General features: G+C 55.3%; 1 protein-coding gene across 1 annotated transcript in view; it reads left to right on the top strand.

The window, feature by feature from the left end:
• The window catches only part of DIS3L2 (DIS3 like 3'-5' exoribonuclease 2), a gene marked incomplete at its 5' end in the record, with an annotated part of 120,070 nt that extends 108,065 nt beyond the window's left edge, over positions 1-12,005 (top strand). The window contains 7 exons of the mRNA XM_010295240.1: positions 1,356-1,539; positions 2,745-2,831; positions 7,431-7,578; positions 7,858-7,988; positions 8,222-8,326; positions 9,030-9,131; positions 11,907-12,005. Coding sequence (XP_010293542.1) covers positions 1,356-1,539; positions 2,745-2,831; positions 7,431-7,578; positions 7,858-7,988; positions 8,222-8,326; positions 9,030-9,131; positions 11,907-12,005 — 856 coding nt within the window. The remainder of the gene's footprint in view (positions 1-1,355; positions 1,540-2,744; positions 2,832-7,430; positions 7,579-7,857; positions 7,989-8,221; positions 8,327-9,029; positions 9,132-11,906) is intronic.
• Positions 12,006-12,278: the final 273 nt, after the last annotated feature.

The raw sequence follows: 12,278 nt of genomic DNA, 5'->3' as shown, positions 1-12,278 counted from the left end.
GCTGCGCATGTGCGAGGGTCTCTCCTGCCCTTCCTGCGGGGTCTGAGGTATTGGCCTCTGGCACAACACGCTTTGGGAGAACCCACGAGGCTCTTATTAAAGGAGCTCCTTCCCATTAAAGATGAATGTTTCCACTGCTGTTTATCACTATCAGGTGCTTATTCCTCCTCTGGGTTTGTCTTTATTTCCTTTCTCTTTCAAGTTCTTGGCAAGTACTCCCAGGCTGGGAATGTATCACTGCTGTAGCACGTACCCCAGGAGCACAGCAGCAGTGCATCTCACCTGGCCAGTCCTCCCAGTGATGGCCGGGGCTGGGAGCTGCAGGACCACCGGCTCCGGCCCTGGTTCCCCAGCCAGCCCTGCAAAATCACTGCTTTGCCTGCAGGAGCGGCGGAGCCGAGCTGGTGTAATCAGTGACAGCTCGCTTGGGCATTGCTCGGAGGATGAGGTTACTTCTGTAAATCTATTATCTTTTTTGGCAATTAGCACCAGTCAGGAGCCCTGGGAATACATGCAGCAAATAGCAGGAAGCCTGGTTAAGCACATCTCTCTGCTTATCTAAGCCCAGTTAAACAAGTCTCCTGTGGCACAGCCCTACAGCTGGTAGCACAACCCATAAATGCTCCAAAGATGACCTGTAGCGCTGGGATTGCTTTGCTTTGCATTGTGTAGCCCTGGAGATTTCCATTCAACGCATGTACGTTCAGAGGTGGAAGGTGGGGGGCTCACCCCAGCCTGGGATACCCCCAGCACGCTGCAGGTTGCGTGGAGAAGCCCCCAGGGTCCTTGCATCGCCTGGGTGCCGGAGGCAGCCCTGCAGCGGGCTGCGCTGCTGGCTCGCCCTGCCCGGGGACCGCGCGGCATCTTGCTCTGGGCGGAAGCCCGGCATGAAGCAGGGCTCGGTGGCTGGGCTTGACCACACATGTCGAGCTTGGGATGGGGGAACGGGCAAGACGCTGTTTTCTCTGGCCTGGGAAGACAGCAATGTGTGTTTGTTTTCTGTGCTATCTCTTGCACAGCGTTTGTTTTGCTTGTCGAGCGTTTCAGGAGATAAAATGACCTAAAGGGAGATTATTTTATCCTAATTTAAGCTGTCAATTTATCACTGACTTCTGCTTGTCTGTGCCAGCAGGACGGCTTGCCCTGAGTCCCTGGGGAAACTTCAGCTAGAAAGTGAGAATTTGGGGGGAGGATTTGCTGCAGTCTCACATCTAATCTATTCTTAAAACAGCAACTACAAGCTGCTTCCCCTCCCCCCATGTCGTATCAGTTCCCATCACTATGGACTGGCTTGGCTTCCCAAGGGCACTCCCCTCTCTTACCTGAGGCCCGGGGTTGTTTTTCTCATGCTGCAGGCTGGTGGAAGAGTTCATGCTGCTCGCGAACATGGCTGTGGCCCATCAGATCTACCGCTCCTTCCCCGAGCAGGCCCTGCTTCGCCGCCACCCCCCACCCCAAACCAAACTGCTGAAAGACCTGATGGAGTTTTGCAACCAAGTCGGCCTCAACATCGACTTTAGCAGCGCCGGGACCCTGCACGTGAGTGCCCTGGCCTGGCGGGGAGCCGGGCCGTGGGGCCGAAGGGTGGGCAGCTACGTGACGGCATGTTTGTGGCAGCGTGTGGTTTATTCCTTGTCCCCCTCTGCCCAAGCAGAGCTGACAAACTATCGCATGCCAGAACAAAACACCTCCCTCACTCGCTCTTGACCCCACCAGCGCTGGGCAAGGGTGGCCCAGCCTGTCCCGGTCAGCCATGTTGTGCACAGAGCTTAGAGCAGGGCAGGGAGGACCTTGGAAGTGGCCCCAGTGCTGCCCTCTCTGCGATGGGAAGGATGTTTCAGTGCAGAAGCACTCGCTGGGACACCCAGATTTCCTTTCTCTGCCTTTTCCCGGCAGGTCCTGGCAGGGCGTTTGCTCTGTACCACAGGAAAAGTAGCTCTGCAAGGGGGTGTTTCTGTCTGGGCTGCTGAAGGTCTCGGGGAGGGCAGGGTGGGGAGCAGGGTGGCGGGGAAGGACCGGAGAGTGGTGCTGGCAAAGGTCAGGTGCAGCCAGCGCAGGAGGTATCCGACCGATCCTCTGCTGAGCGTGTCCCGAGGCTGAACTCCAGCTGAACAGCACAGCACGGGTTCCAGGATTTTCTTTACTCAACGCAACTGGACTGTGGATAATCCTCTGTTAATCCCATCCCCGCTGGCCTCCCGCATGCCCCTCCATCAGCTGGGACTGCTTTCCCGGCTTGCTGCCTGCGCCAAGGCTATGTCAGCAGACGTGGGGCTGCACACTCAGCTCCTCTCCTGCACTTTGAACCCTCCAGCCCTTCCTCACCACTAGACCCAGGCAGTGACCTCCCATATCCATGTCTCCCCAGAGTCCCATTCATCCGTGTGCTGAAGCTCTCAGTAGCTGGATGAGAGCCAGGCACAGGTCAGGAGAGGGGCTATGGGCACTCTCGCGCGCTGCACGTATGGGGACGGAGCCAGCGGTCCCTGTGCCCTGGGTGCTCCCTGCCGTTGACCCCAGGAGGTGAGTCAGTGCTCAGAAGGACTGTGTGTGCAGTCCTGCTGGGGCCGCTGGGACCAGGGCAAAGACCAATTTCACATGAGCTTTTTGGCTTACAAGAGGATTTGCAGGGAAAGGAGGAATTTGGCTTTGGCGAGCTGCTGTTCGCCCCAGTAAGGTTTGCCTGGGTCTCCCTACCACCATAGCTTGCCAAGACTGAATGCTGTCTCTCTTTTCTCCTCCAGAAAAGCTTAAATGAAACATTTGGTGCTGACAAATACTCTGAAGCCAGGAAAGAAGTGCTGATCAACATGTTCTCCAGGCCCATGCAGGTGAGAAAGCACTGTGCTGTCAGACACATCTGGCTGTAGCTGTCTGCTGTGGCTACATCTTCAACTCTCAGCCCTTCTGCGTTCCTATAGCTGGTTGTTACGTAGAGGGAGAGTGAATGGACACTGAACATGGTGCTGCAGGGCTGCCAGAAGCTTCGCCCAGTGCCTCGAGCCCCATGCAGCTGGCAGTGGGGGTATCCCTTGGGCAACACAGCTTCACTGGATGGCAGGGTCAGGCTGAGTCTTTCCTCGCCCCTCCATAATGTCCCTGTTATTACCGGTTGGGATGTTTCACCCTTGAAGTTGCATGCAAGATGTTAGCAGACTCGCAAGGACCCAGCCTGCTCTGTGAAGAGCTAGTGGTGGGCTCTGTGGTTCATGTTTGTGCCATTTCTTCACATCATGGTATCCTAACTGGTCCAAAGAAGAAACCAAGAGTGAGGATGATGTAGAGGTGTGGGACTGGCCATAAGTACAGTCTGGTACCCAGACATAGGCTCTTAGAAGCAGGAAAGCTCTGGAAACCCTTTGGTCTCCCTCCAGACCGAGAGACCTTCTGAGAGGACTGCTGTGAAGGTCTCTGTGATGGAGGCTTGTGCTGCTCACACTGAATGTAGTGTTCGGTACATCTGCAGCTCAGGACACTTATTCAGGTGGTTATCACCATAAAAAATTTTTTTGTGAAGCATGTGCCTTTCTACACTTGCAACTGGGCCTCTTCTGAGGGATTTCTGCCCCACAGGGAGAAGGGGCACGTTCCTGAAATGTTCTCTCTGCTGTGGCCTGCTTATCGCTGTAGGAATGAATCATCTTCCCAATATCACTCATTTGACTGTCACTCTTCTAATTAGCTTATTTGCTCCATTTACTCATTAGCAGTTGCCTGAAGTCCTGCTGTACTTCAGTGACTTAACACTTGCTTGCAAGTGGGATTGGGGACTGAAGCCGTTCAGTAAATCACCCTCTCGTGTATGTGTCCAGCTCAGGAGCGCTGCTTTGTAAAGTGCAGGGAGTGTCCTCTGGAGCTGGCTGTGTTTTCCCAGATCTCATGTCCTGCTTTGTCTTGTCCTGGTTCCTTCTGTCACATCTGCTGGAAGGTGCACTGGTGACATGAATTCCTTGAGGTCCCTCTCTGGTTCTGCTGACTGTGGCACAAGCCTGGGCTTTGCCAGCAGCAGCATGTGGAGCAAACCTGGAAGCCTGGCTACTGGCCAGGAGGATTGAGCAAGGAGAAGGCAACTCGGTTCTGCAGTGGCAACAAGTGGGAGATGAGCTTTTTGGGACCCACTGACTTGCAGAGATTTTGCCTCTCTGGTCTCCTGAGGCTGTGGTTAGAGAGGTGGTGTGCTTTGAGAGACCTCCCAGTGGTTCTTGTTAAAGATTTAGCCCTGTGAATGTTAGATCCGTATGCCAAAGAGGTATCAAGGTTTTGGGGATGAATCTTCTGCAGAGTAGATACCAGACAGAGTTTGGGGAAGAAAAAAGAGAAACTTTTAAAGGAGGTATTCCACGAGACATGGTTTTGTCAGGAACTAGACTCATTTCATCATCAGAAGACCAAGGTTCCCATGTGTTCAGGTGTGCTGCGTAGTCCACTCAGGCCTGGCAAACCTGCTGTCTGGCACACTGCCATGGTAGGAAGAACCCAGATTACAGCTGAGACCACCGGCCCTGCAGGGCAGCCCGTGTCTGGATGGCAGGCAGCATTCCCATCTGCCAGCAATCCTGTCTGCTGGCATTGCCCAGCAGGATGGTACTGCTGTGCGTGATGGGGTGCTGTTATTATTGGAAGTGGCGTATGAGCCAGAAGAAGCAGAAGTCTGTCTTGATCCTGGGATAAGCTTATGCAGTTGGCCATTTGCTGAACTGTTGCTTAGTTTGTAAATGGAGTTTCAGACTTGCCCAAAGCCATCGGCCAGGTGAGCAGATGTTCCCCTCCTGTTTTTAGGGCCACTTTCCAATCTGACCTAGGATGTGCTCGCAGCAGTGGATCCGCATGACCTCCGGTCCATAAGGAAGGACCATGGCGCTGCGGGGGTGAGAGATGTCAATGTTGCTAATGTTGCTCTCTGCAGTCTCTGGTCTGTCACCGCATTTGCTGTGGGGTGAGCTCACAGCTCCCCAAAATCCTGAGCAGTTCAGATTCCCCCCGTTGTTCCTACTGCTAAATGCAGAGGACAGGTGGTTTAAAGCTGTGTCAGTGCCCCTCGGAAAGGGCAGACAGCTACCGGGTGGAAGGAGCTTTCCCTGGGAGAAGGACTTTTTGCTGTCTTCCACCAGTATTCGAGCAGATGGAAGAATCAGCCCCATCCTGCCGGTGTCCCCAGATGTCATGGTCCCTCTTGGGGGAGAGGGCAGGTCTGAGCGTTGGCAGCTGCAGAGCACAGCCATGCCGGGGCCCGTGCCGGTGTCGAGGGCTGGGCCATCGCTCTGACAGATGGCATGGTGAGACTGTCTGGTCAGAGCACCGAGTCGTCACCCATATCCCTGCACACATCTCAGCTCCCAGTGATAAAGCTGGTGTTTCAGGGGCAAGGCTGCAGTTAAATCAACCAAAAGAAGCTGCCCACAGGTTTAACCCATGGTTGCGCCAAGTCTGCGTCTTCCCGTCTTCACTGCATGCTGGTGGTCAAGACATCGGCATCTTGGAGGAGGAGGGAGATGGGAAGCAACTGGTAATGCATGTGTCTGGGAGAGCGCCTGGATTGCCATGGCAGGAGCCTTGTCACAGATGAAGGAACAGCGACATACCATTTTTCAGGGGCTCAGTCACTCGGGGATTCAATCTGTCGGTGAGAGTAAAGCTGCCTGGTTGGCTGGGGCTGATCTATTTCTTGTGGTTCTCTGGGGATTGTGGCAAACCCTGGGGACTTGAGACCACTTGTGAGTCAAATCTGTTAATGAGAAAACATCTGCTTTATGCCAGGCTGATGTCACTGGCTAGCACTGTCATGGTGGCAAGGATGGGTATCAGATACGTGTCGGACTGGACTCCCTGCAGTGTAACCTTACTACAGCCCAGAGGAGTCTTTTTGCTATGATACCCAAGCTGGTGCCTCAGTGGGAGTCATGAGCTGCCAAAAGGGTGTCAAAAATGGTGCTGGACCCAGCGTCTGGGTTTGGCCAGCACATTCATCAGGAAGGAGTGCCTCAGACAACAGCAAGCAGCTGGGGACCTCCAGCATCTTTTCTAACTTGAAATGAGGCAGGGATTGCCCTGCACTGCTGAGCATAGGGAAGGGATGAGCCCTTCCCAGGGGCTTTCTTGTAGCAAGGATTTTAACCTGTGCTCTGCTCTCCACCTACCTGGCATTGGAGGCACCTTCCTCCCTTCTGCCCAGGACCCTGGCATAAGTGCCTAGAAATCCCCTGTAATTTCATGCTGTCTGACGTCTGCACCAGGATACATGGTGCAGATACTTCTCCCACGACAGCCTCCAGCACTCGGCGTGTCTCCCTGCCCAAATGCGCAGAGTCTTGTTCGGTGGGAGCCGAGCTAATTGAGTGGAGACCGTACTTCATGGAGTCCATCAGAAACAATTTAATTCTGGGTTGTGGAAATTGGCAGCCGCCACAGCTCCTATCCCAGCTCTTGGGTCTCATAATAAGACCGGGACTGATGCTGCTTTTTTTAACCTGCTCTATTTACTTGCCCGGATCAGTGCATTGCTGCTCAGCAGGACCTGGCTGTGCCGCTGGGCTGGAGAGCAGAGGATACAGCTGCCCAAACCATGGATCCCAGGACGGCTCTGTAATCAGAGCTGGCTACTCCTGTTTTTTTAAAATCACTTGCTCTTATTTTTAAATGGGTTCATTCCATCGCCACCGTGCCATGACCCCGCCACAACCCCCCTGACCCACACAGCCTCCCCTCCCCGCCTGGGCTGAGTACCCGTTGTTTTCCCAGCCCCGAGGGCTGGTGTTTCACAGATGTAAAAATAAAAGCTGTAACATGTGGGATAACAGGGGCGGCGCAGCCAGGAGAGGTTCCCGATGAGGAGGCTGCTGGGCATGTTGGTTTAGACGGGCAGTCCAGCCGCTCAGTGTCCCAGCTCTCCTCATGGGATGAAACAGCGGGGATCACAGCAGGGCTGTCTCCTCCTCCTCGGTGAACGGAGGAGCCACTCATCCCAGCCCCTCATGCTCTCCAGGCAGGTGAAATGGGTGTGCAGAGCCTGGAGCTGGAACAGAACCAAAAAGCCTGGCATGGGAGCCGCTCTGCAAGACCCGTTGTTGGGAGAGCATCCGCAGTGGGCACAGGACAGACTGGGCTCTCCCCTGGGACATGGGGGGATGGCAAATGAACCCCAGGGCCTGAGCAGAAGCAGGAGACTGCTTAAACCCATGTGTTACATGAAAGTTGATGCAATCCTTGGGGCCAGGCAGAGTCAGCTGGCAGCCAACAGCTCCTTGCAGAGGCTGTTCCTCCTTTGCACTGTGCTCAGTTCCTGCAGCGCCTGCCTTGTCCCTGCGCAGCCCGAACTGAGCAGCAGATGAAGGACCATCGGCTGCTGGAGCAGACACAGACCCCTCCAGCCTCATGCAGGGTCTTGCCACCATCGTTGCTCACACTCTTCCGTCGCTTCTCACCCCTTTCAGATGGCTCTCTACTTCTGCACCGGTGTCCTGGAGGATGAGACCCTCTTTCGCCACTATGCCCTGAACGTGCCCTTCTACACGCATTTCACCTCGCCCATTCGCCGCTACGCGGACGTCATCGTGCACCGTCTCCTCTCTGCCTCGCTTGGTGGGTGCCGCCCAGCCGCTCACGGAGCAGCACTAGGTGCTGCGAGGGGAGGGGGTGGCTGTGCCTGGCACAGGCAAGGACTCGTGGGTTTCTGCCTTGGCTGCCATGGGTGCTTGGTGCTTGGGGTCTGTGTCTCATGGGGCAGCTCCCTAGCACGTGGGTGCCCTCAAAATAACAGGCACACGGAGGTGAGCTGGGCATGTGGGTCCAGGGTGCCATGGCATGGCTCTGGAGCAGGAAGGAGCATGGGCATGTCACTGTCACTTGTCCCCTTCCCAGGTGCCAGCTCCCCTATCAAGATGGAGAAAGAGGCCATCCAGAAACAGGCAGATCACTGCAATGACCGGAAGATGGCTTCCAAGAGGGTGCAGGAGCTCAGCACTGACCTCTTCTTTGCCATCTTTGTCAGGGTAAGAGCCAAGACTATCTTCCCCCAAGGCATGGATTTCCCCATGAAGGCTCAGCCTAAATGCCACCGGACAGAGGGCTGTGTGGCTGCCCAGCTGGCCTTGGGGGAGGCAAACAGTGAGGGCATGCACCGAGCAACTACCTCCACCAGAGCTCCAGGGCCTGGAGACACTGGCTCCCCTTGGGGGCGGCTGGATGCAGATGCTGGTGTAGTGACAGCCCTGTCTCTTGGTAGGAGTGTGGTCCTCTGGAGTCAGAGGCCATGGTGATGGGTGTCCTGAACGAGGCCTTCGATGTCCTGGTGCTGAAGTTTGGAGTCCAGAAGCGAATCTACTGCAATGTAAGTACCTCAGCAGGGCGAGATCGTGCCAACACTGCCTCACTAGAGAGGGCTGCAGCAGCTTGGCATCATCAGAGGCAGTGGCTGTCCTGGTGCCCTTCTGTGCCAGCCCTGCAGTCAGCAGAGCTGCGCCCGAGCCAGGCTAGCCAGCAAAGAGGGAGCCTTCATGGGTTTCCCCTGCGTCCCTTGGCAAGGGGGGCGGGTCTGGGGGGTCTGGAGCAGCCCAGTCTCTGAGAACCAGCTTCTCCCTGCTACGTGCTGGGGGTGATCTAGTGCAGGTAAAAGGGAATAAAGGCAGATTCAGGGGGCCAGAGATCAACACAGTGCTGAAGCGAGGAAAGGGAGCAAGGCTGATTTTCATTTCTCTTAATCAGACGGTGTATCTGGGGCTGTGACAGCACCACTGTAGGCCAGCACCTGCGGTTAGTGACAGCATCTTCTCTTAATAACCTGGTTATATGGCTAGCAATGACATCTTTAAACAGGACATATAGCATGATATATGGCTGTTTGTGTATCACAGCAGCCCCTGATTTACGTGCTAGGCTCAGGCTCACAGGCTGCTGCATCCTGGTTGTTAAAGAGCTGCAGAGGCAGCGTACTGGGCGAAAGCAGCATCGTCCCCATGTGCAGGCAAAGTGGAGGGGGAGAGCTGAGTGAGGGGATGTTGTCAGGCTGTTCCCAACACTCTCCCTGCCTGCAGGCGCTGCCCTTGCTGGGCTTCCACTTCCAGAAGGTGGGGAGGAAGCCAGAGCTGACACTCATGTGGGAGCCGGAGAAGCCAGAGCAGGAATCTGTGCCCCAGGTAAGACCCCCCAGCGCAGGACAGGCTCACAACACCATGGGGCTGGCGTGGAAGCTGTGTGCAACATGTGGATCCTGCAGTCTCCTCAGGGCCAGTTCCGGGAGGCAGGACTGCCTCGCAGGCTGTCAGGTCCTGCTGTCCCTCTGTGTCCCCTCCCCAGTGAGCTTGTCCTCAGCCTCAACCTCCTCTGCCATCCAGCTCTGCTCCATCCCACTGCTGCCCCCACATCTGACCCCTCCACAGCCTTCAGACTCTGCCCTGCCTGTTGTGTGCCCTGCCACCCAATTCAGTTTCCTCCAGGAATTGAATTAACATGCTGTTTACTTCCTTCTTCCAGATCATCAATTAAGATGTTAAGATCAGGCCTAAGGCAGCGCCTGTCTAGACCCTTCCCCTCATCCTGGCATTCCTTGCCCCCTCACTGGCATGGCCCTTCCTTCTTGTTTCCATCCCTTTGACAGGGTTGAGACCCAATTAGGAGAAATTTTTTAGGTCAGACTTCCTGACATGCGGTGTCAAATGGTTTAACAGCATCTAGAAATCTCTCTTGCGTCCCTGTCATCTATTAACTTGGTAACTCAATCAAAGAGAGCAATCACATTTGTCTGGCTTGATTAAGTGGTGCTTCTTTGCCAACTTATGTCTGGCTTCGCTATAAAATCACAGCTGTGTTGACTGCTGTGATCCCTGCTTGCTGCCTGGGCAGGGACGGGAGGGCTGAATCCAACCTCTCTCTGCACAGCGCGCTCCAGGGGCTCTGCACTTGAACCCTGTTACCAGGCAAGCCCAGCACAACCCATCCTTGTCTACCCAGGGCTGGATGAAAAGGACTCCCAATACAGGGCTGGGCTGACCCTCCCAGCTGGTATGATGCATGTCCTGGGGAGTCTGTTCCTTCACAGGGGAGATGTTGTGGTCAGAGCCAGCCAAGCTCCCGGTCTGCTGCAGGCATTTCTGCAGACCTCCCTTCTTTGAAGCTGAGCTTTCCTTTCTCAGCTTGGCTCAGAAAAGCCCCCTGGACGCAGCCTTGAAGTGGCCTTGGTTCCTCCTTTCCTACAGGAGCTGGTATCACTTACAGTCGAGCAGGGACCCGCATGAAAAATGACGCCCCAGCATGAGCAGGACCCATTTTGGTTAAGCAAACACTTGGCAGTAGAGGAAAATCCTCCACGAACCCTCCACGCCTCATAAGAAAACACCAGAGCCCTCCTCTGAGAGCAGGCTCTGAGCTGTCTTCGGAGCCAGCAGATCCTTGAGTCAATAGATTTCCAGCCCCAGGATGAACTGGATCCCCTGGGAGCCATGCTGAGCTGCAGATGTCACCTGGACACCCCGTGGCACCGAGCACCCCCAGCTCCCTGCCTGGCCCTGGCGCTTAGCCTCTGCTTCCCGGTTTAGCTGAGCCCAGCCAGGCACCGGGAACCTCGGGGAAGGCTGTTTGCGGGAAGCCATGCGGGGGTCTGGACTGGCCGGCCCTGCCACGGAGTGGAGGTGTTGCCCCCATCTCTCCCCAAGCTCCAGGCAATGGCCAGGACCTCAGTGGGCATAACTCAGGGCTCGAGTATGAAGTGGATCTAAGACTTGGGGGACTGGATGTGAAATCGTGCTGTTCCCCAGAGGGTCAGCAAAAGGATGAGGCAGGATTGCTAAGGGAAAGCCCTGATAATCCTCATTTAACTCCCCCAGACATGGGGGGCTGCCCCATCACCACTGCCCCATGCCCAGCTGGCAGGAGGTCAGTGCTAGATAGCCAGCAGCTATCTGGGCAGCCGTCTGCAAAAGGATTTCCCTGTGGTTTGCTCCTCGCTGGCCACTTTGATACGTTTAAGTCTCAATGAGATTTTCCTGCTCTAAATGACTAATCTGGAGCTGGCGCTGGATGAGCTGGGAGGGTTTTGACAAGGTTACGCCAGTGGTTGCGTGCCCGCTCCTCCTGCAGGCCAGTTCTGCCACAGCGCAGGGCTTGGGGACAGGCTCGGGTAAGCCAAGTCTCTAAAAGCCCAGCCACAGCCCCCGGGCAACCCCTTCCTGGTGTCCCAGCCTCTCCGTTAACCGTGCCTCGTGGATAGACCTGGGATGCTTTTGCACTTCTAACCCACGCAATTAGACAAAGAGATGGAGCCAGAGGACTGGGGAGGTGGCGGCATGTTCCTGCACAGGAGGGGCGGATTTTCCAGGGTCTTTATTTCCTTGTGTCTCTCTTGTCCATTGTGCTTCCTTCCCGGGGTCTCCTCTCTCTGTGCAGGCAGAGGGGGGGGTTGTTCCCTCCTTGCAGGATGCTGAGAAAATGCTCAGCATCATGTGGAAAACCATTCTGGCTGCAGCTCGCTGCTGGCACTTGGCCAAGCCGTTTCGTTAAGGGATGATGTGCATTCTCTGGTTAGAGAGGGGAGACAAGGGTGGGCTTTAGGTGAGGTTGGGACTCAAAGCCATGGGCACAATCACCCAATCTCCTCCCGGACCATGTGGAGAATAAGACCAGGGGCCTGATCAGGCTGGATAGGTGAGGAGGTGTTTTGGGAGGCTTGTTTGGATTCCCTGGATGGCTTCATAGCCCAGCAGCACTGCCCTTGAAGATGCTGCATCCAGCCTCAGCTCCAGGAGCACGCTGGACCCTAACAGAGATAATTGAAGCTGTCCTGCCCCATTCCCTGGATCCTGATGGGTGCCGCAGCAGAGGCAGCAAAAGCCAGCACAGCTCTTAAGCAAATCCTGGTCTGATGCCAAGCCACCTGAAAAAAACCCTTCTCTCTGTCTTTCTCTCCCTCGCTGAAGGTGATCACCATTTTCACGCTGGTGGAGGTCATGCTGACGTCGGATGGCGTCCCGCTCAAGTACAGTGCCCTGCTCAAGAGACCAGGCTCAGAGAAGTGAGCACCCTGGGCTGTGCGTGTTCCCCGCTGCTGATGCTTGCTCACGTCCCAGGCCCTGCACCGGCACCCTCCGGGGATAGAGGGGACCCACGAGGAGTTTGGGGTTTTAACTTTTAAAACTGATGCCATTTCATTTCTGGTTTAGATTTTAACATTGGCTGGGAGCAGGGCTCAGGGCTTGAGCCTACCCCAGGCAGAACATTTCTATTCTTGGATATTTTTAGCCTTATGCTTTTTTCTTTTTTTTTTTTTTTTTTAAGGCAGCAGTGTCTGT

This window comes from Phaethon lepturus, unplaced genomic scaffold (genome assembly GCF_000687285.1).
Source record: "Phaethon lepturus isolate BGI_N335 unplaced genomic scaffold, ASM68728v1 scaffold13269, whole genome shotgun sequence".
Classification (NCBI taxonomy): Eukaryota; Metazoa; Chordata; class Aves; order Phaethontiformes; family Phaethontidae; genus Phaethon; species Phaethon lepturus.
Note: the sequence above shows the minus strand (reverse complement) of the source record. Positions and strands in the feature narration are given on the sequence as shown.